Source organism: Caloenas nicobarica, chromosome 2 (genome assembly GCF_036013445.1).
Source record: "Caloenas nicobarica isolate bCalNic1 chromosome 2, bCalNic1.hap1, whole genome shotgun sequence".
Taxonomy (NCBI): Eukaryota; Metazoa; Chordata; class Aves; order Columbiformes; family Columbidae; genus Caloenas; species Caloenas nicobarica.
In genome coordinates, this window is record NC_088246.1 from 34,378,982 (window position 1) to 34,402,583 (window position 23,602).

At 40.7% G+C, this 23,602-nt stretch overlaps 1 protein-coding gene across 1 annotated transcript in view; it reads right to left on the reverse strand.

Annotated features, from left to right (window-relative positions):
• RAPGEF5 (Rap guanine nucleotide exchange factor 5) overlaps positions 1 to 23,602 on the reverse strand; it is a 164,580-nt gene that overhangs the window by 118,110 nt on the left and 22,868 nt on the right. Inside the window, exons 2-6 of the mRNA XM_065628690.1 lie at positions 16,251 to 16,301; positions 15,001 to 15,107; positions 13,865 to 13,986; positions 12,320 to 12,488; positions 4,231 to 4,297 (exon numbers count right to left, since the gene is read on the reverse strand). Of these exons, the coding sequence (XP_065484762.1) occupies positions 4,231 to 4,297; positions 12,320 to 12,488; positions 13,865 to 13,986; positions 15,001 to 15,107; positions 16,251 to 16,301 (516 nt within the window). The remainder of the gene's footprint in view (positions 1 to 4,230; positions 4,298 to 12,319; positions 12,489 to 13,864; positions 13,987 to 15,000; positions 15,108 to 16,250; positions 16,302 to 23,602) is intronic.

Here is a 23,602-nt window from a genome sequence, read left to right on the forward strand (position 1 = left end):
TAGTCTTTTGTAAAACAATATTCTAGATGTCAATGTGCAAAATGGGACTTCAGATCTAGAGACAAAGTGGCAGTCCTTACAGAATCATAAAATTAAATCCTGCAATAAAAAGCTCTGAAAAAGCAGCATTTCAACAAAGAAAATAGTCTAATTCAGATTTTTTGCATCTCAGATAATGATAGTTTGGTGGACTCTAAATAAATGTAGTACTGAATGATGTCCTAAAGCATCAGAAAACTGTATTTCCCAGATACACTGCATTAACATTCTGATATCCTCTTCTGTCACATCACGAGGTGAGGTAGGACTTTTGCAGTGGAAAAATTTGTAGCCAACCCATAGTGCTCTGGATTTAGCAGACAGCGAAATGAGACATGGAATATGAAGCTGCTCTATCAGAGATGACACAGGACACATGACAGCTCTGGAATGCTTCTGTAAGCCCAGGTGTGATCATTACATTTTCTTAAAAATTCATGACCAAAAAATTATTCAACTCAAACATATCTCAAATGGCACTTTACAGTGCTTGCATGTCAGCTGCCTTTACGATTTAAGTTTGACGTTTTTGTCGGGACCTCATTGTAATGGAGCATATAATTTCATAGGCTGCATTCAGTTATCATGACTGACTCTGCTGCTTCCATTTTAGAATAAAGCATAAAGAAAAAGTGATACCCTTGACACGTTAGTTTCTTGTCCTTTGTATCTGACTCTGCTCTTAAAAGACGTGTCTTCCATACATTAGGCACAAAATAAGATGAGAAAGGAACCTCTGCAGATTTTCCTCCACTGCCCTTCTGACTTGGCATCAATTCACCACAGCTTTCGCTATTATCTTCTACAATTTCCATAACCATTGTTTAAAACCAAGAGTGCATTTCCCTAACTAAACAGTTCTAGATTGGCTGAATCATAAAAAAAAAAAATATGAAAAGTGGAACTCTACAATAGAAACACCACCTGGTAACAAAAAACAGTAAGGAGTAAGTAATAGGAGAAAGGCCAACAAAGAAAGTCAGGCTACAAGAGGTGGAGAGAGGAATTCAGCAAACTTGTACAGATGCCTGTGTCTGTGCTAGTCACTCTATACTCCCTTCACAGACAGCCCATGCCTTACTGGTGGAGCCCAAGGGGTGACTGTTTTTCCCTAAAGCAAACTTTCAAAGCGAATCGTACATTCAGTAGCCTACAAGTGCCCCTATCTGCTCCCTGGGTGTAAGGAACACCTGGGGAAGCTAGCTCAGATGTAGATTCCTCTCATATGGCCACTTATATTTTGGTGAGGCAAGTTCCACACTCTGTAACAGCTTTTATAGAGTTACAAAAATATATAATCAGACCTTAGGTGCATGCATGCTTACAGTCTTTCCTGCACTATTAGATGCTGAAACAGTGACTTACATTTTAGGCACACAGAGTCTTCCAATGTTGCTTGGGATAGATCTTCACAGTCAGTTTAGGTTTGAAAACTTGGTAATTTAATCCCCCAAAAAAGAAAAGCTGACCAAGAAACATCCTTCTGAACATTTCTGCAGAATGCTTTATTCCATTACAAGAAAAGCAAAAAGAAAAGCAGCAGTAGAGATGGTGGTACTATCAACATCAATAGGGTTCAAACATACAAACCTAAAAATGTACAAAAAGAAGAAAGCCAATATTCTAGAGGGATAAGAGGGAGAAGTTCATATACAGCTGTTAATATTAGGAAGATTCTGCTCTGGTCTCACATCTTTCCTCCAGAGTTAGGCTAGAAAATTGTTATAGAGAGCCTACACAGTTCTGTGGAAAATCAGAAAATGCAGTAGAAAAGCTCAATCTTTTTGACACCACCATGGCATTAGATAGGTCTCAGGCCATCTGGAGATGCAGCTGTCTAATTTTTCTTTAGTTAGTTAGCTACAGTGATAAAATGGTTCTTTTGAAAAAAAAAAAAAAAACAACATCCATGTGTCCTGCTACTGGAATCACTCAGGATGTAGTTCAAAGGTTTGACCTTGCAAGGTGGGTATGAAGCCCTTTGAGCTGACCATCAATTACTGACATGTTTAAAGATATGTGTTTTACTTGAGTGTATCCAGCAACAGTTAGCTCTAGTTATTAAACTCAGCAAATCACTTTGTTTTGTTGAGTACTTCCCTTTTTTAACTGATGAAAACCATTAGTCTTCTCTTTTTGAGAGGTGAAGCATTTGAGGGATACTGGCAATGTTTTCTAGAGTTGATAGTTTTGTGGGGTTTTGAAAAGATATAACTTTGCTGAAAGCATTTTATGTTTTTCTATTTTTTTCTCTCTATGGAACTAAAAATGGAGGATATCGAGATGGAGTTCTTCCATTTTCAGTTAGGAAAAAAAAAGGTAGAGAAAACAAGAAATTTGAATATAGAGAAAATAAAACTAAAAACAATTTGAAAACACAAAATTTTCTAAGGTCATACATTTTAAATTATTTTTGCATAAGGCTGAGCACACAGAACCACTGCCTTCCCAAAAACATTACAAAATGTCTTTTGTAAAGACATTTGTCTTTACAAAATACAGACAAATTCTCCTTCCCTTCCCAGTAATTTCAAGATAGTACTTTATTTGTCTTACTTAAAATAGCTCTTATACTCATGCCTTTTTCATGACAACATCACCCTGCTTGGTTCACTTTCATCTCTGTACTTTCTCGTGTACCCAAAACAGAACTAGCATTAATTCCGTGTTTTGCTGATACCATGATTTAGGTGTGATGGTTGCAGAATCATGCAATTACAGTAAGGTTGAGGCAGAAAGGCACCTCTGGAGGTCATCTGATCCAAACCCCTGCTCAAAAGCAGGGTCAGCTAGAGCAGGTTACTTAGGACCATGTTCTGAACATCTCCAAGGATGGAGAGTCTGCTACCTCTCTGGGTTCTGGGATCGAATACCATTCTACTGTTTGATGACCTTCACATTAAAAAAGTTTCTTCCTATGTTTAAATAGAATTTCTTGAATTTCAGTTTGTGCCCACTGCCTCTTGTCCAGTCACAGGACGCCACTGAGATGATCCTGGCTCCATCTTCTTTATTCCCTTCCATCAGGTGTTTATACTCATTGATTAGATCCTCCCATAGCCTTATGCGCTCCAAGCTCAACTCCCAGTTCTCTCAGCCTCCCCTTGTAAGCCAGATACTCTAATCCCCTGATCATCTTCATGGTCATTCACATACACTCCAGTATCTCCACATGTCTCTTGTACTGGGCGTCCAGCACGCCAGATGTGTCACAGCAGTGCTGAGTAGACAGGAATTATCACCTCCCTTAACACAAGGGCAATGCTTCTACTAATTCAGCCCAGGAGGCAGTTGGCTTTCTTTACCACAAGGGCATGTTCTTGGCTCATGTTCAACCTGCTGTCCACCAGGACACCCAGCTCCTTTTCTGCAAAGCTGCTTTTCAGCCAGTCAGCCCCCGGCCTGTACAGGACCATGAGGTTATTTCTCCCACATGCAGGACATTGCATTGCCCTTTGTCAAACTTGATGAGATTCCTGTTGGCCCATCTCTCCAGCCTGTCAGGGTCCTTCTGAATGGCAGCTCACCCATCTGCTGTATTGACCATTCCTCCCAATTTTGCATCACCTGCAAACTTGCCGAGGGTGCACTCTGTATCATCGTACAGACTACACTAGATCAAGTGAATGTAGCTTAACTTTCTGGAGTCCCGTCTCTCTGCTACTTAGAACAATGATCTTACAATAAGAGAAACAAGATGCACCAAATTCTAGCATAGAGAGGATAAGCTGTTGTTTATTATGATGGAGTTTATTGAGGCTAAACATAATTGGGAAGCCAGATACCCAGGCAGGACTCATCAGCAGTTTATGACACTCTAAGTTAGGGCTGTTGAGGCCCTTTTTCTGTTTTTCCCCCACCCCATCATTGTCTTCACACTGATGCCCACTTGACCAAGAGGATCGGAGTGTAAGCTACCTGGCAGAAAAATCACCATGATCCTCCAAACTGGTATCTTCTGGGCCATGAATAGCATGGATTACAAGAGAGCTGACTGCAGCTGTCCTTGCTTGCGCTAATTTTAATAGCTGTGGGATTGCACACTAAGACCTCAATAAAGCTTCCTCCTTGCAGAGACAAAAAGTAGTTTGCATTACAAACACCTCCTCACTAAGTCTTCAATTTGAAAGGATCCAAAACATGACAATATTTCAAACATGATCAGTACAAACTTTGATGCAGTGACCTTACCGCAGAAGTGAGACGAGCAAGAATTTCAGCATTGGTTTCTGCTGTATCTTCTATTTTATGATCAGGCCTTAAAAAAATAAAAATAAGATTTTATTATTTCTTTCATTCTGTTTCAACATCTTTTGATTCCTGGAAAGCAAGGAACTATGTAGCCACAGGCAGTAATGTAAAAGGGCTTTTGAGATTCCACATTAAAATGATGACTGCAACATGACAATAATTAATTGTGTCAGTAGCGACAGACTACACACTTTGTCCCCTGCTGTCAAGAACTCTTTTGATTGGACTAATGTAAAACAGTGAGAGAATTCTTCAACTATAGAAATATGATGAAGAACTGGAGAATGCAGAACCCCCTTAACTCACAGCTGCTTATTTAAATGCATGTTTTGCTCTGCTAAAAGCACACTCCATCAACAGAGCAATGACTCCTCCGTCTGCCCACAGCCACTTAAGTTTTCTAAGGTGTGGAGCAACACCTACAGAATGCAAGCTCACATAGATAAAAGCAGACAATATCGAAATCATTATGAGACACATTAAGTTTGATATTGAAAAAAGTGAAAATTAAAAGAATACATGTAAGAAGCCATAAATTAGCAAACTAAAGCAATGGTTGAGAACACTATTGACAGGTTCTGTTGACAGTAACTCACGAGACAGAGTACTTCATGTTTTTGCAAAAATGGGACAGCACAGGAAGAACCTTTCTAGAAACTATCACAGAAGCCTAACTGATGTGGAAAAAGCCACACAAAAGCTGCTGTGGACAGCATAGGATAGGACTGGTTTTTTTTCTTTAAAACAGTCTAATTCCCATCACTAAAACTCCTGCAAGCCTTTTGGAAGGTTTATTGAAAATTAGAAGAAAGATACCAATATGAGAGTGTTATTACTATGGGAAGAAGAAAAAGCTCTTGAAATCTTCAGTTTCTATAGTTTTCAAGAAGTGTGGCATGCCAATAAACTGAGCAGATATGCAAAACTGCAGCTTCTGTAATAAACATAAATCCCAGGTATTAGCAGAAGCTTCTATCTTTGACTAAATTATCTAATTGCTCATATGCCTCAATGTGTTTAGAGAGCGAGCTGACAACCTATCTGTAATATACAGCTGCTATATTATAGTTCTTCCATCCAATGTCTAAAAATTTCTTTTCCTGATTAAAAAATTAAGGTCAAAAAGCACAGAATGACACATGCATTCATTTGGGGACATATTCAGATCAAAACGGTAATTCAGATTAGAAATCACACATTTTCACAACTGCCTTTCTTATTCAAAGAAAAACGTGATTTAACATTTGAAGTGTTACAAACAGCCCAAAAGAAATAAATTAATGCAGTTTCATTTACAAAGACTGATTTATTCAATCTTTCTCTTTATAATTTGGAATGAGAATAAAATAACTGACCTCTTTACGTGTTTATGTTTCCCTACACATCTGATCTCTTCTGATCTTCCAGAACCAGGCTAGGACCTGATCTTCTAAACTGGCGGCAAAAGCTAGCAGCTTAGCAGCCGCAATCTATAAACCCAGAACAGCACATAGCACAGCTATTTCCATCTTCGGCCTTTATCACTTCATCTTCTATTTAAAAATACTCCCAGTATTAATCTGCATATGACCATGGAATACTTCTGAAACCACTAATATACTAAAAATTTTAATCAAATTTCCAGAATCAGAAAGGAAGAGTATATTGTGATACTCAGGCTAATAGCGAAAAGGTAAGACAGAATGGATACTGAGGAACAAAATCAGGACAGGTATCACCCTATTTTTTTCAAAAGGGACCACCTAAAACCTAGTAGGGCTGGTACCAAACAGGAGCTACAAAGCCTAGGCAAATGAGCCCAACGCTTATACAGCTCAGTGAGCCGTAGGCTCAGCAGTGCGTCTAGGGATGCTTGCCCTAGATCTGCATGCAGACAGCTCAGGTCCAGCACAATTATTACTGTACATCACACGAAAACAACTACAGTGCTTGCCAACCCACTGATGGAGGAAGCAATAGAGATACACCCACCGTCCTGGGCCTGGACCTCAACTGTCCAATGTAGAACCACTACATGTGTCTCTGCGCTGGCTTTACACAGAATCACAGAATGTTAGGGATTGGAAGGGACCTTAAAAGTTCATCTAGTCCAATCCCCCTGCCAGAGCAGGAACACCTAGATGAGGTTACACAGGAAGGCGTCCAGGCGGGTTTTGAATATCTCCAGAGAAGAAGACTCCACAACCTCCCTGGGCAGCCTGTTCCAGTGTTCTGTCACCCTCACTGAGAAGAAGTTTCTTCTCAAATTTAAGTGTTGTGTTCCAGCCTGAACCCATTACACCTTGTCTTACTGTTGGTTGTCACCGAGAAGAGCCTGGCTCCATCCTCGTGACACCCACCCTTTATATATTTATAAACATTGATGAGGTCACCCCTCAGTCTCCTCTTCTCCAAGCTAAAGAGCCCCAGCTCCCTCAGCCTTTCCTCATAAGGGAGATGCTCCACTCCCTTCATCACCTTTGTGGCCCTGCGCTGGACTCTCTCCAGCAGTTCCCTGTCCTTCTTGAACTGAGGGGCCCAGAAGTGGACACAATACTCCAGATGAGGTCTCACCAGGGCAGAGTAGAGGGGAAGGAGAACCTCTCTTGACCTACTAACCACCCCCCTTCTAATACACCCCAGGATGCCATTGGCCTTCTTGGCCACAAGGGCACAGTGCTGGCTCATGGTCATCCTGCTGTCCACCAGGACCCCCAGGTCCCTTTCCCCTACACTGCTCTCTAATAGGTCATTCCCCAACCTATACTAGAACCTGGGGTTGTTCCTGCCCGGATGTAAGACTCCACATTTTCCCTTATTATATTTCATTAAATTTTTCCCCGCCCAACTCTCTAGCCTGTCCAGGTCTCGCTGGATGGCAGCACAGCCCTCTGGCATGTCAGCCACTCCTCCCAGCTTGGTGTCATCAGCAAACTTGCTGATAGTACACTCAATTCCCTCATCCAAGTCGTTGATGAATATAGTGAATAATACTGGTCCCAGAACTGACCCTTGAGGCACTTCACTAGATACAGGCCTCCAACCTGACTCCGCCCCATTGACCACAACTCTCTGGCTTCTCGCCTTCAGCCAGTTTGCGGTCCACCTCACTACCCGATCGTCCAGTCCACACTTCCTCAGTTTTGCCGTGAGGATGCTGTGGGAGACGGTGTCAAATGCTTTGCTGAAGTCAAGGTAGACCACATCCACTGCTCTGCCATCGTCAATCCACCTTGTTACGTCTTCATAAAAGGCTATGAGGTTGGTCAAGCACGACTTCCCCTTGGTGAAGCCATGTTGACTGCCCCTGATGACCCTCTTATCCTTGATACGTCTTAAGATGGCACCAAGGATAAGGTTTTCCATCACTTTCCCAGGGATGGAGGTGAGGCTGACCAGTCTATAGTTGCCCGGGTCCTCCTTCTTGCCCTTTTTGAAGACCGGAGTGACATTTGCTTTCCTCCAGTCCTCAGGCACCTCTCCCGTTTCCCAAGACTTGGCAAAGATGATGGAGAGCGGTCCAGCAATGACTTCAGCCAGCTCCCTCAGCACCCGCGGGTGCATCCCATCTGGACCCATGGATTTATGGATGTCCAGATTGCTTAACTGGTCCCTAACCCAGTCCTCATCAACTAAGGCAAACTCCTCCATTGCCCTGCCTTCCTCTGGGGCCTCAGGGGTACGGGGCTCCTCAGGACAGCCTCCGGCAGAGTAGACAGAGACAAAGAAGGCATTCAGTAATTCTGCCTTCTCTGTATCTTCTGTCACCAAGGCACCCACCCCATTCATCAGTGGGCCTACATTGCCTCTGGTGTTAGTTTTATCTGCCATGTATTTGAAGAAGCTCTTTCTGTTTTCCTTGACCCCTCTTGCCAGGTTTAACTCTAAGGAGGCCTTAGCTTTCCTAGTTGCCTCCCTACATCCTCTGACAACAGCCTTATATTCTTCCCAAGTGGCCAGCCCCTCCTTCCATGATTTGTAAACCCTCCTCTTCCACTTGAGTTTGCCCAGCAGTTCCCTGTTTAACCACGCAGGTCTCCTGGCTCCCCTCCTTGACTTCCTACAACCCACCTACAATGCCAGTCAAAGATACATGAATACCTCAGAGCTGTTTGCATTCAGCAAAATCTTTCCAGAAAATCCATAAGGCAGTAACTAAATGAACATCCTATCCCAACTATTTGCATTAAAACTAAATTATTTTTAAGAGTGTTTACTTTTCTGAGAATAAAATGTAAATTATTTCAGGGTAGAAGATACAGAACGTAGTGTAACACTTCTGGAAATAAAATAACATGCAATATGAGAGAAACAAACAAACAAAAAATCCCACGTTAACATGTCTTCAAATAATTTTTAAAAAAAATGGGATTCATTTCAATAGTCTAAGCTACTCAACACATTCATGAAATGTTCATTGAGTCTACAGGTGGGTCTGGGAATTAGGTGTTGTTATAAACACCCTCATTTACAAAGAAGGAAATAGAAGCACACAAAGATTAAACACCTGATACAAAGCTATTGCAGTCACTGGAAAAGAATTCAGGAGGCATTGGACGAGAGCCTAAGTGATTGCTCAAGGTTGTAAGGAAGTTCATGGCACAGCTTTCAATACAGATCTTTTGTTTCCAGGCTATTGCAATATTCACTTATTTTCTATTCAAGTAGAATTAGTTGTGATTAACACAGGGTGTTTAATGATCCCAAGAGGTCTCCGCATCAGTCCCATCTCATCTGATAACACAGTGGCCAAGTCCTGTGGAATACACATAACAACATTAGCCTTCAGTTTAGTGTGAGCTGCTAATAATTTGCTGTGTTCCATCTTGTTTTGCATGGTAGATTCCCACCAATGTCATGTTTAATGTAGGGAATTTATCAGGATCAAAAGGCAACAGGGAGCACTATAAGTAGGGGAGAACCATAAGCACGTCTCAGGCTTCAGAACACTGTTTACATTGTAGAACTTACTGTAGTATTATCTGGTAATACTGCTAATACCATCCAAAAAAAATACAAATCCATCAAAAATCTGTACAGAAAGTTGAGGCCAGAGCACATTTATTTTAATAGGGTTTCCAGAAGAACTGCTGAAGGAAATCCTGAGCCACTTCTGGCTATTCAGGTCTGCAGACTCCTGGGAGAGCATATCCATGTTGCTCCACAGAGACCCACTGATGCACCCAGCAGTCCAGGCAAGCATGACGCTGCTGCCCATCAGCTGCAGAGGAGGACAGAGCTTGTCTGGCTCCCAGGACCACTGGGAGATGTCCAATGTTGCCTTCTGGTGCAGGCAGTCGCTTCTAATTTCATCAAAAACAGGGAATCTAATTAATAAGGTAAGAATTTCTTTATCCCTATGTACATATGGAATTAATGTCATCAATGCAGATGTCCTGGTTTCAGCTGGGATAGAGTTATTTTTTTTTCCTAGTAGCTGGTATAGTGCTGTGTTTTGGATTTAGCATCAGAATAATGTTGATAATACACTGATGTTTTGGTTTTTGCTAAGGAATGTTTATACTAAGTTAAGGACTTTTCAGCAAGGAGGTTGGCAGTGCACAAGAAGCTGGGAGCAGACATAGCCAGGACAGCTAACCCAGACTGGCCAAAGGAATATTCCATACCACACGATGTCATGCTCAGTCTATAAACTTGAGGAGGTGGCTGAGGGTCAGTGACTGCTGCTCCAGAACTGGCTGCGTATCAGTCACCAGGTGGTGAGCAATTGCATTGTGCATCACTTGTTTTGTTTATTATTATTTTCATTTTCTATCCTATTAAACTTTATTTTAACCCACAAGGTTTGCCTTTTTTTCTGATTCTCTCCCCGATCCCACTGCAGGGAGAAGGGAGTGAGCAAATTGCGGTCTGTAGTGTTTAGCTGCCTGCCAGGTTAAACCACAACAACAGACTATGAGAAAAACTAAGATCAAAAAATGAACACAAAAAAGTTAAATTACAAGAAAGACTATTCTTCTAATGGTATGAAAAACAGCTTACATATTTGCAAAAAGACAAATATTAACTGCAAGGAATGGGTTTTAGAATTGCCCTCTTTATCCACAAAAAATAGTATATGGGTTTATTTAACCTGGTCAGGTAACTTCAACAAACACCTCATCACATCTATTCCCTTTCAGGTTGTGTTTTAGCAGCAGCAAGCATGGAGAATTTTGAACCTGGAAAAGCCTCCTTTCCCTTTAATATCACACTCCCTTGAGAGTATACCATTATTTGAAATTCAATCCCTTCAATATATATTTTTTTAAAAAGCACCCTCACAATCTGACAGGTAAAACCTCCAGAAAATAATTCTTCAGTGACAGTGTTCCCAAAAGGAATCTAGCTTCAACTAAAATTTGAATAATGTGAGCAGGAAGGAGTTGGAAATGTACATTAATGAATAATTGTTCAATTTATGTGACAGGGATCATCCTCCACTAGAAATGACAGTTGCACTGAAATGATAAAACAGCAAAGCAGACTGTAAAACAGTGGTATTCTTGGCCAAGGTCAGCATGCAGTACACATTTTTAACTCAAACCTAAAAGATCTTCAATCCATTTTCCTATCCAACATCCTTCACGTAACACATCAATACGACCTATCTGTTCTGTCTTTTTGATTCAAAGCCTTTGTACAAGTAGTCATAAACCATGAAAAGTGGCCTGATTGGCAGTGATAATGAGGAAAACCCCAGTCCCCACTGAAATCCAGATGAAATCATCCTGATATTTAAGGGATAGCCAAAGTGCTTAGCACCAGGGTAGGCTGGAAGACAAGAATTTCTATTTGCAGAAATATTCAAAGGCTTTCTCCCATATGAGTCACCTGTTTAGAAGATCACATTCAGTCCCGTGCTTTAGCCCATTTGGGGTCCCTGTCACTTGGCTACACTCACTCAAGCTGACCAAATAAATGAATTTTCAATGGAAGCTGCACTCCAGCACTGCCGGTTTCTGGTTAGTGAGGGCAGTCAGCAACAGGGCAGGGAATCAAGTTTCTGCCGTAAGCCATGCAGAAAAACTACTGAGATTTTTTTTTTTTATCAGCTAAACATGCCTGAATTTTAGAAGCTGAGCTTTGTGCTCCTTTAAAATATTTCCATTGGACATTTATTTGAGACAATGTGTTTCTAAAATCTAATATGTAGAGAAGGAAAGTACTTCCAGAAGAATGTTTTTTTCTTTGACATCAAAGAGAATAAATCCTACCACTGCTAGAGTAATAGTTCTCCACAGTATAAATGCCAGGTTTGAGGCTTCATCATGCTAGGGACAATTAAAGAATTTAACCAAACTTGTCTATCCAGGCCAGCTACTGCAGTTTTGCCAAGGCATGAAGAGTCACAAGCCTCCAGACCTCCCACTGAGAGCTTTTTCCTATAATCTGGCCTCTCACTGTGGCACAAATGACTGTAGTTTCCTCCTAGCTGCTCTAAATAGGCAACATTTAGACCTCAGCTGTATCAGCACAGAGGGTATGATAACATCCAATAGTCAGGCGGAAGAAGAGACATATAGGAAGTGAAACTCTTAAAAGGCATATTCTGAAAAAGTAATAGCAATATGAGACTACAGACCTCTGGTGAACATGAAGTAGCAAACTAAAAGCAGGTGTCTGAAGCTACATTTCTACCCATCCTCTCCAGCCATCTGATAGCTGATCCTGGTGCAGGACAAGGGCATCTGATCTGCTAGCCAATCAGCTCCACAGCATGACAGCTGCCAAATTTGTGCCAAAACCTCCAAACAGAAGAGGAGACCAAAAAAAAAAAAAGGCAACTTGCCCAGGTAATATAGCAACCTAGAGTCAGCGAGCTAGTGCATAAGAACCACAATACGCCAAAAAAAACAAGTCAAGTGCCTTCACTTTTCTACCCACACCGACTTTTTCAGAAGAAAAGCCCATCTCTACAAAGCTTTTCAACTCTGAAAAGAAAGCTGACTCATTTGCACAGTGGTTCGAGGGCAAACAGAATCATTATAAGCCAGCAACTTATGAAACAGTCAGGAAAAGTTGCAAACAGCTGTATATGCACACTTACAGATTACACACATCAATCCTGGGAGGAGACAATGGCAGCAGTTGAAGTAGGAGTTTTACTCCATTCTTCCATCCTTCCTCCTTCTCAAATTCACAGAAAAGGTAGGTACATTCATCTGCTGAGAACTGGTAGAAGGCATGTGTGTCTTGAAAATAGACTTGTCTGTCCACTGTTAGAAAAAAACAACATTAGATATCCTTTAAACCATTACTGTTTAAAGATTCTATGTCCACACCACATCCTATTTTGCACTTGACTTTAATGCTGACTTGCACCACCAGACAGGGCAAAAGGATTACAAACTCAGCATAGAAGCAATCCTGCCCTCTCATATTAACTCAGTGCATCCAAACCAGACAACCCCAAAACCTCAACTTTAAGATCTCCAGGCTGCTGAAATTCAAGCATTAAGATTGCTGAGTATTTAAGCAATTTTGGAAACAGTTCAGAATCAGGGGATAGAAACCTTCCACTTGTCAGATTTCTGAGCATCCGTTGCCATTGACTTCTAACCTGTTCTTCCTAGTGGCCAGGCACTAGTAAACAAAGTTCAATAATGGGGATGTAGCCCATCATTATTGCAGTTTCTTCCTCAAATTCAGGGCTACTGGATCTGTAGATTAGAGCTAGGTAAGCTAATGCACCCATACAACAGCCATCGTCTTCCCTGGTGTAACTGGAATTGCACTGGAGGATCGAAGGATAGAGTCCAAAGCTGGAAGCACAAGCTCCTGCTGGAGAGTCTTTCAACCCTTGATGAGGCTGCATGATCAGACATGCTGTCAGTGTAGTTGGAGCAGAAGAAAATCTGTAAGTATACTGTCTGTGTACATAAGCAATCTTCCATAACACCTCACCTCTTCACAAGGAAGAAATTTATGTGTCTAGCACAGCCCCCAGGGCTGGGTATCTTCTGAGCTAAGCTACCTAAGTAGTCCTGGCTACAATGTAAAGTCCATCAGACTCCCAGAGGCTGGTTATCAATGTAATTGTCACCAACCACATAAACTGGACCTAACCCCTAATGTTGGTGGGGAAGGTGGGGACAGCTGGGTAGAACCGGGCATCACAACTGCCTCAAGGAGCTGAATCTTCTCTCTCATTCCATTGTAATCTAAAACTACGAAAAACAGAGAGAGGAAGGGGAAATCACTAACTGCTAGAGAAAGCATCTGGCAAAGCCATGATCTGCAGTGACTAAACAGCTGCAGTTTTGTAAAAAACGTAAAAGAGCTTGAGGATTAAAAAAAAAATAGGCTGGAAAAGACATGCACGCTGTCTGCAACTTGGCAATAGGCAATTACATTTGCAAAAGCAAAAAGAAAGAAATTGCCAAAACAAAGAGATTCATCTTTGGGATTTATGAAATGAAAAGTCACAGAGGTGAGCCTACCAAAGAGATGGTAAAATAAACAACTGTGAAAAAAAATTGATCAATCCGCATTTTTTTCTTTCCCTCCTTCCTCTTCCATCAAAATGTGAGTCTTATCCTATGCAGGAGAAACTGAGCGCCTTCCTCATGCTACAAGTACTATCAAGACTGACCTGATAATATAATGCCCATATCCAGAAGGAGCTGCCACACTCCAACCGCTGTAGATCTGCACTTCACAAAAGGGCACTGCTCCAAAAGCCAGTCTACCAGTTCCGATCCAACACAGCTCCTCCTGAAAATAAGCAAAACATGACTTCTTACACTACGGTAATGTTAAAATGTTCTTTTATCATAAAGAGTTTTTTTTAAAAGCTATTAAAAGTGAATCCTTTTGTTCAGCAGGGCAAGCCCTTTGTCTCAATTACAGATTTTTGTAATCCTCTTCACTTCAAGGGAAGAAATTATTCTGGCAAGTCTCAGGGGATGCCCCTAGTTACGAGGGAACTCATGTTAGACAAGTAAGTTCCCTTACATACCTAATTCATGTGGCACACTTTACAATATGTTATATTTTTATCAATTTGTGCTGCATACAGAGAGTCATCCAAAAATGTAGAAGAGTTAAATAAAATCCAGCTTTTAGCCTCAGGATTTTTTCTTTCTGAGCATAGGCATAAGCAATACAGCTACGCAATGTATGCTTAAGACCTTAAGTGTTGCTCTAGGATATACTTCATCTTGCACGTTATTGGTAAACTTCACTTCTTAAATCATAAAAAAAAAAAGCAGTTGTGGCTTTTCTTAAATACGGATATGAATGAATGGGGCTATAATAGAGACCTGCATACTTTGGCATAATTGAAAATAGGAGGAAGCATTTATGCTGTAATGCAACACAAATGGAAAATTATTTCATTACAGAAATATTCCATAAATTACATGCAAAAATCACTGTGTAACTAAATCTTAGGAATCCAATTAATCTCTTTTATAACTCCAGACCAGGGCTGAATTTAATACGCTTTCTTTTCAACAAAGTAACAGACAAACACAATTGTATATGAAATCATAAGAAATTAAATTAATGGACATACAACCAGGCCACTGCTTCTTTCTGAAAATCGACAAAGTAACATAAGAAAAGATATTAAAATACAGGAGGTTTTAAATTTTTTTTTTTTTTAATATTTTTGGTTCTTAGTAATGCACACAAAATCTGACTCTCAGAATTTACTCGTCAAACCAGGGCATAGACAAATGCAAATAAAACCCATCCAGTTGATTTAAAAAAATGATCTCAGGTTACCTGCAAATGCCAGTAAGGTACACCCTGTCTTTAATCAGGTCAGACGCCTGTAGAGTAAAAATATTCCTGAGAGCTCTCCCAGCACAGGAAGAACTTTCTCCATAAATCTGAATGAAAAGAGAAATTGAAAACTGTGACAAACAGGGATTTCTCTGTGCTGTAGTAAATTGCCTTGGCACTGCCCAGTCCCCTCCTGCTGAGCAATGTCTTCTCCCCAGCTAAACGACAAGCAAGCAGTCAAAGCCTCATAGGAAATGCACCCCAACTTCTGTCATACCCATTAGTATCATGGGTCACGGAGACCCTCGTGGGCTGGACTATTTTTACATTTGCTGCCTTAGAAAGGCAGAGATTTTACAACCTGCGAGCTTTACCTTTGAACAACATACAAGTTCAGATGAAAATAAGTGTTATTCTAGTGAAGAAAGATTACTATATCAACCATTGCAAGACCACACAAATACAGTTAAACACTTTTCCATTTGTATTTGAGTTAAATAATTTAATACAAGCCTAATACATATTGAAACACCATTTCATAGGTTTTTTCTTTTTGTTCAGAAATTTTGGAGGTATCCTATGATAGCTCCAGGTCAGTTCATCCACACCTTGCCAGGAGGGTGTGGTGTTCCAGAATGGACACATCTCTGACTTCCCCCATCCCTGATTCCTACCTTACACTTCAAAGCTGCAGTTGTGTCTGTCAAAACAGAACCCAACTCCAACTTCTATAAAACCACATTCCATCTAGATTCTCTGTACCTCCCTACTGATGAATTTATCTCAGGCTTCTGTTGTGATGTTTCCCCACTGTCCCAGCAAAACACATCAATAATACAAATAACTAACTGGAAAGAAAAACAATGCTGTGGATTCACCCCTTTTGTTTGTATGTTTGTTTCCTATGTTTTGGAATCTTTCAAGGAATATAAAATTGTCCTGAGACAATAATGTCTTGTGAGATGCAAAAATAGAGCTCTCAAATATTGCAAAACTAAGCCAAATGGTGGCAATCATTTAAACAGCTGGGAAGCGTGTGCACATTGGAATTCACAATGATTCAGTTTGCAAATTCAGTAATAGAAGTAGACAATTTCTAACACACACAAATTAGAATTTGTTAGCTAGATTTAACTGCAGGCCACATTCATAAGCGTCTTCAAAGCTACGACTAAGAGGTTGAACCAAAACAAAATGATTCCTAATATGTTGTTTGATGAAATGGAATTTAAAAGAAGCTTGAAAAGTACCTTGTTTGAAGGAGTTTCCAAATAGGGATTTGAAATTCTTCTAGACAGGGTCTGTAAGACAATTTGGTAAAGCTTTAGTTTTGTTCTGTTTTTGGAATGAAAAAAAAAAAAAGTAGAAGCAATCTAGGTCTTTTAGCTATTGAAATCTAAATAAAAATAATTTATCAAGTCATCTAAGAAGTCTAACTGAAGTCTCCACATTTTTTTTTCCCAAAAAGTTTTGGTAAACTCAGTTCTGTGCTGATTACTATGTTTATTCTCTATCTGGAAAACATGAGCAATGAGGAGGCAAAGTCTGTAGACAATATACAATTATTTTGGTCACAAAGACCAGAAATGACAGTGAAGAATTTCAAGATAAACCTTAAAAAAAGCTAGAGGAAAAGACAGTATCTTTATGAGCTCAACATTAAAAGCAGCATGTACTAGAGGGAGAAAATGTAATTACACATGCTCTAATACCTCTTAAAGCAAACTTTATCAATTCAGTAAAGACACCTCAGGGTCACAGAACTTTTCTCAAGGAAGACCACTCTTCTAAATGAAATTCTTAACAATAGTTTAAAAAGTATTAGGATAAATGAGGAAGAAAAAGGTGACCAGCAGGGAGGTAACACTGCTCTAGCATAGACCAGCATTATCTCTGCTGTGCCACATACTGCACTGGTAACAGCATTTCCAAAAATGGACACTCCAATGTTAGATGGGATTCAGACAATAGTAGTAGGAATAATAAAGGATTCGGATAAATTTTAGTACGAGAAGAGACAGAAAAGACTGTGACTATTTACCTTACAAAGGAGAGATTACGGGAGACATAATGCAACTATACAAAAATAATGAAATGGCACAGAGAAAGACTTTCTCTGCTCTCTTTTATGTAACGTGAGAATAACCAATCACTCAATGAAATCAGAGAGGATTCATACTTGAGAACATAGGGAGGAAAATTACATATAACTCTTCACAGCAGGGAAATGCAAATGCCAAAACGTTACTGCTGATCAATAAAGACTGAGGATTTAAAGTTATAAAATTAACAGTTAGCCAGAACTCTGGAAGGCAGATAGAGACAAGATAAACATCTCTACAAGAGTGAGGTTACCCCACCATCATACTTCCATATAGTGTCAGTGTTAAAAGACAAGATATTGTCTACTCTGATGCTTACTGTCAACTTCTATCTCACTACAAGCCATACAAGAGACAAATAAACATTGCCTAAAAGAAGCCTGGAAGGGGAACAAAAAATATTGTGCAGGTGCACTGGCAGCACAATGGGAGGCAATGCAGGCAACATAATTAATTCCTCGCTTTGAGAAGGATCCAATTCACACTTTGTATACCGCAATCATAAAAAAAAAAGTCATCCTCCACAGCTCATAAGAATTAGAGAACCCATATTTCAGTTATGCCACCTGCTTTTTCCACCATCTATACTCTTGTTACTGTATTCTTAGAAAAGGAAGGGAAGCGACAAGAAATTGCAGAAGCATTTAATGCTGTTTACCCTTCCATGTGCATCACAAATGTTAGTGTAGTTCCATGCGTAACAGTAGATCCATATGGAAATACTATAGTATAAAAGCTTCATTCCCCTCACCCATACACAACAAACATGCTGTAGAGTGTATAACATTGCCTCAGATCCCACTTACTCTTCCTAGTCGGCACGTCATTAACACCTCAGTTCTGCAGCAGCCCTACATACCAATGCTTCACTTGGTTTCTGTCCAAGTCTTTCATTCAACAAGCCTCACTCCCTGCAGCAGCACAGTTGAAGCTTGTACATTGATTTTCCCCCTCCCTACTCCATTCTCGGGCTGGGGCTAATGACGTTATCATCAGCAAACTAATTCCAGTGGTGCTGGTGAGAACTGCAGCCCCTGGCATGGCACTGGGCTGGTCCCTGGCACTCGCGACGGCAGAGCATCAGCCAGGGCAAATACCACTACTGCAGGGTGTAGTTACACGACAGCATAAGACCAAACTCAGCAAAGAAAGACTGGAAATAAAGTTATGGTGTCTCTGTAAGTTAAACCAGTTCTCAAAGGGTTCAGAAAGCTCCAGAGGCAACATGAGGGAAAAGGCTGAATAAGAGAGTTGGGAGGAGAGAAGAGGAGAAGGAGAGCAGAGGGAGACTGAAGCAGATGTCCCATGTTAGGCAACAGGGTGCCAAATCAGCTCAGCAACAGGGGGGACCCCACAAATCAGGATCAAGCCAGCCCCAGGTGCCCTGGATGCAATGTCCTCCCAGTAACATCTTGGGCTGTGGTTACTCCTGGGTTACTTTCAGGTGAAGCTGGTACTCTGACACTTTGGCTTATCACAATAGATATGGAGCAGGGACCAGGTCAAAATATCCCACCCTCCAGGGACTGTGGCCTCAGCCACCAAGACAACTCGTGTTGCTTAGGCAGCACATCAACACTAATTACTTCATATGAAGTGAAAAAAAGCACCAAGCAGTAAAATTTCCATTTTCAACTCAAAACATTTTATTTGGCTGCACTGAATAACTCACCCCACATAACAGCACACACACACATAGGAAGAGAAGGAGGAGGTTTATAAAAGCACAGACAAAATGGCCATGATGGAAGCATCCCCTTTTTTCCAGACAACAGAAGACCTGGCTTTAATTCCCGCTCCAGGAAAACTGAACTCACGTTGCCCACTTTGGCACGTGCCTGGCTGTCAGATGATGGCTGGAGCTATGAATTACTTCTAAGGAATCTGCAAAAGATGACTAAGGCTGAAAACTAGTAGAGTGAAAAAAAGAAAAAAAAGTCTTCTAGTTCGCCTTTCAAATCACACAGTGGTAGCTCTGCAGCAGGGGAGAGAGAAGGAATTCACAGCCCTGAAATGGGAGAAGGGAAGACAGGACAACAGCTTCAGTTGGTGACAACCTGAACCTGTTTCAGTTTGGAGCAAGCATGAAACATCGGAGAGCCCAGGAGAGTACCTTCATGCATGTCATGCAGGAACTACATACACAAAATTTCTACAAATACAAGAAAATGGAAATGGCGCACAAGAAAATAAACACAAAAGTGGAAGCGGCATTCTGGACTAGAAAAAAATTATCTTTCCTGTTGATGCTATTGCAGCCTGTGTAATGTTGAAACATTCACTGCAGTTAGGCTGAAATTCATACCAAATTTTAGGAGTTTATGTCCTTGCTTTTTTTTTTTTTTTTTTTAATTTTGTCTCAATAAATATTTAGCTAGGACAAAATCCTTTCATTTTGTGTTACTGAGCATACCTCTGCCCAACAGACTCAGTTTGGCTATTAGGGACAAACTCGGCAGTCACCTTCCAGACAGAGGAAAAAGGAGTGGATGGCTGGGGGTCCAAGCTTTGTTTGAAAACCCCAACCATTAGGCTGCCATTTGGGGGAAGCATCATTCCACTCTGAAGGTATTTGGTAAATATAGGATGCCCCTCCTAAATGATTTTGACACATACACCCCTCAGTTCAAAATACATTTGCAAATAACTCTTAGAATGAGCCAAAATGTGCTTTTAAAGCAAATTCACTAGTCATCAAGCAAACAACTCATCTCTCATGAAAATCACCTTGGAACAGCTATTGCAGCCCATGCCAAGTACTGCTTTCCAGGCACTGCCACCTCAGCTTCTCCCCATGCCACTTCACCAGTTTGAGGAGAAGCTTTGCCAAACCACGTGTCAGAGAGGAGATGGGGATAGAATCAGAGAATCATTGGAAAGACCTTTAAGATAATTGAGTCCAACCATAAACCTAACACTGCCAAGTCCACCTCTAAACCACATCTCTAAGCATGACATCTACATATCTTTTAAACACCTTGAGGGATGGTAACTCCACGACTTCCCTGGGCATCCTGTTCCAATGCCTGACAACCCTTTCAGTGAAGAAGTTTCCCCTAATATCCAATTAAACCTCCCTGGCGCAACTTGAGCCCATTTCCTCTTGTCCTATCACTTGCTACTTTGGAAAAAAGACAGGCACCCACCTCGCTACAACCTCCTTTCGGGTAGTTGTAGAGGGTGAGAAGGTCTCCCCTCAGCCTCCTCCAGGCTAAACAGCCCCAGTTCCCTCAGCTGCTCCTCATAAGAACTGTGCTCAAGACCCTTCATCAGTTTTGTTGCTCTTCATGTGGCAGCACATATGGTCCTGGGTCAGGAGACCATACAAGAAGTAGATCCAGAGTGCTGGGTGTCCTCCAGGAGGGCTCTCCCATCACACATGAGTAGGTGTGCACAGGTGGCTTCAGCTTCCCTGCTGGGGACACAGGAAGAAAGAGGCAGGGAGCTGCTGCCTTGGGTTGGATGATCAGGAGCGTGAAGTATGAACATGGCACGGGGATAGCATCCTAGCTTGGGGAGATGATTGCATGTGACAGAAGAGGACATTTGGGACAGGTGGCCCAGGAAAAGGTTTTGGAATAGGACTGCTAGGATCCAAATCTGCATACACAATGGATAATTCAGTCTGAAATTGGGAAAAATTATAAAGAAGTTTACTGTGTTATTTAAAACTGCTAGAAGTACAGGGTGTAGGGCAATGGTGTTTAAAGAATGGGAGGATTAGAATAAAGTGACCAGCAAGTAATTTAAAACAACCAGAAGGAAATACTTCTTTACAATCCATATGACCAGCTCATGGAATTATTACCCAAAGAATCAAATACTCCAGCTAGACTTTCAGAAGCAGCAGCTAATTCAATGTCTGATACTACTAAGCAACATCTATTTCTGGGTTTAAATTAGTAGTGCCTCAACAGGACAACTATTTTTAAGCAAGTGGAGCATCTCTGCCATTATTTAAAGCTAAGCATGCAAAGACATTGATGATAATATTTTAATATATGAGCACAAACTGATTTTTGAAAGGTCTGGAAAGAAATTCCACCACAACATACTACGCAACAAAAAAAGTGTACTAATGAAGGCACAGTTTGGTCTCCATTGGAAAGATCAAGCCTTACCTTACTGTGAGATGCCAAGTTAGTTCTTTACTCAGCAGAGTATTGAACTGGCTCCTCTACAGCAACTCCCTATGTGTTTACTACAATCTGGTTAATGTTCTAATCAAGGGCTAAAGATACTGTAGAGCATGTTTTCAGTCATACCTTTTGGATATAAATTTGAATATTCTCCACATTTTTAGATCTGTGATTTTCCTTTGGCCTCATACCAGCTTCATAGGATGACTTGCCTACAAGTTGCTTGTTCTTTGCCTCCTGTCCAAGCTGTTCCAACAACTGCTGATATTTCTGCCATTGCCGGCACTGCAGTCGCAGTAGCATCAGTAGTTCTCCGTACATCTGCTAGCAATTTAATCTCCATCAGTGCTCAGAAAGAAACAGAGCAAGAGTGCTCGGAGCTCCAGTTCAAGTGCTTTGCTCAGCTGGGATTTAGTACAGCAGTAGAAGCCAGCAACCTGTCTACACTACAAGTCACATTGTAACACTACAGAAGAGGCCATAGAAATTGTAGGAAAATAATAATTTCAAATATGGGATGCAAGTGCTTTGCCTTTCTTCTAAGAGCTTCTGATATTCCTCTGCAGTTAACAACGTAACAAAATGAAAAAAGCTTTGGCAAAAATAGGGAAGCATTTTTTTTAATTAATCAAGATTTTTCTTTTTCCTAAATATTTTACAGCTGGATTTATATTAAAATTAAAAGAAATGAGAAAAGGCAGAATCATGGTTCTTCCTCCCAGAAAATTATTTAAGCTTCCACTCCAAGGTTTTCAAATAACTAAGTTATTAACTGGGTGCGTTACCGAAAATTGAGCATAACACCACATTGAGTTTGCAACGCACAAACTTCACCTGTTTTCTGTTTACAACACATTCATCAGTATCTGTTTGATCAGGGCTTAATTTGCAAACATGACCATGATCAAAACCACACTGCTGGGCAGTTCGAGGAACATTTTTGCATACAAAAATAAGAAAACAATTGTTCATAGTTTCAGGGCACTCTCACTATGTCCCTAAAAATTTGGTATAGCACTTGGGCATTTCAAATTGGATTACTCAGTATACTTAAAATTAAGCAAATGCTTCAGTGCTGTGCTCTATCAGGGCTTATTCCGTAAATATAAATAGCCTAAAAAAAAAAAAAAATCATCTCATTTCGAAATGCATGTGGAGTAGCACAGACTAGCTGGTAATGAGATCATTTCTATTCCCTGACAAGGGGATTTCTGCAACTACTCAACACCTGAATCCTAAATTGGCTAATGTGACCACAAAGGACTTTATATATTCAGACAGATTTCCAACAAGCATTTAAGCATCCAAGCCTAAAATACACTTTCACAAGTATTCATGCTGGAAACTTCCAACCATGGGAGACAGTATACGGAAAAGGACCACAAATAAAGCTGAATCCAAATTCACTCTCAAAACCAATCTGTTTGTGGTTTTCTTTCTTTACTAATCATTCAATTCTAACAATACAGTGGCTCAGGAAAAATTCTAAAAATCTACCAGGGGTATTTACTTGATTTCCCTCAGGCTTCTCTCCCACTCCCTGCACAAATCAAAAAGTAATTATTTTTTTCCTAGACAGATTTCTTTCTCCCATTACGAACCAGGACAATGATAGCACCACAATAGCAAGAGAAACTATTATGACTGTTACAACTGATGGAAGCCTCTGCTTTTTTTTTTTTCTTCAAAAAGATTTGCTGGAGTTACTAAAAGCAACCAGCTACAATAATTAGAGAATTTCCACTCTAGCCCTGATCTGAACAGGAATCCTGGAACAAAGCAGAGCTGTACCTGCCCAACACACCCTCCTCAACCTGCAACACAAGAAGGCAGCAATTTCTGCACGACTAAATGCTCATTTATTCCCAGTGCTTGGTCATGCCAGGCAAGTGGTGGGGGCAGGGGAAGAAAATTACTGAACAATTTAGCTTATCACTCTGCCACCTTCAAATTTTTGCACTTCACATCTCTTGCTACTGTCTAAATTACGGGGGTTTTAAGCAGAAATAAGATATAGGTGCTGTGTTTAGCATCTGAAATGCTACCGTTGTTTAAGGGTGGCTGGATATAGAGAGTGCTGTCATGAATCCCAATCTGTTTCCATGTGGCAGCAGATTTTTCCTCGTGGTTGCTAAGGCACAGCAAGCAGAGTTGGTTGGGAAGCTAGCTGACTTTCAGCAGATATCATTCACATGAAACCATAGAATATGCCTGACTTTCTGCCAAATAATAGTCATAACAAACAACCTTCCCCCACCACTCCTCTCAAAACCTGCTGTCAGAATTCATGGATAGCAAAGAACAAGTATTATAATGGAACAGTGCTCTCCATCAATACTTATTTAAGATTAAATATAAAAC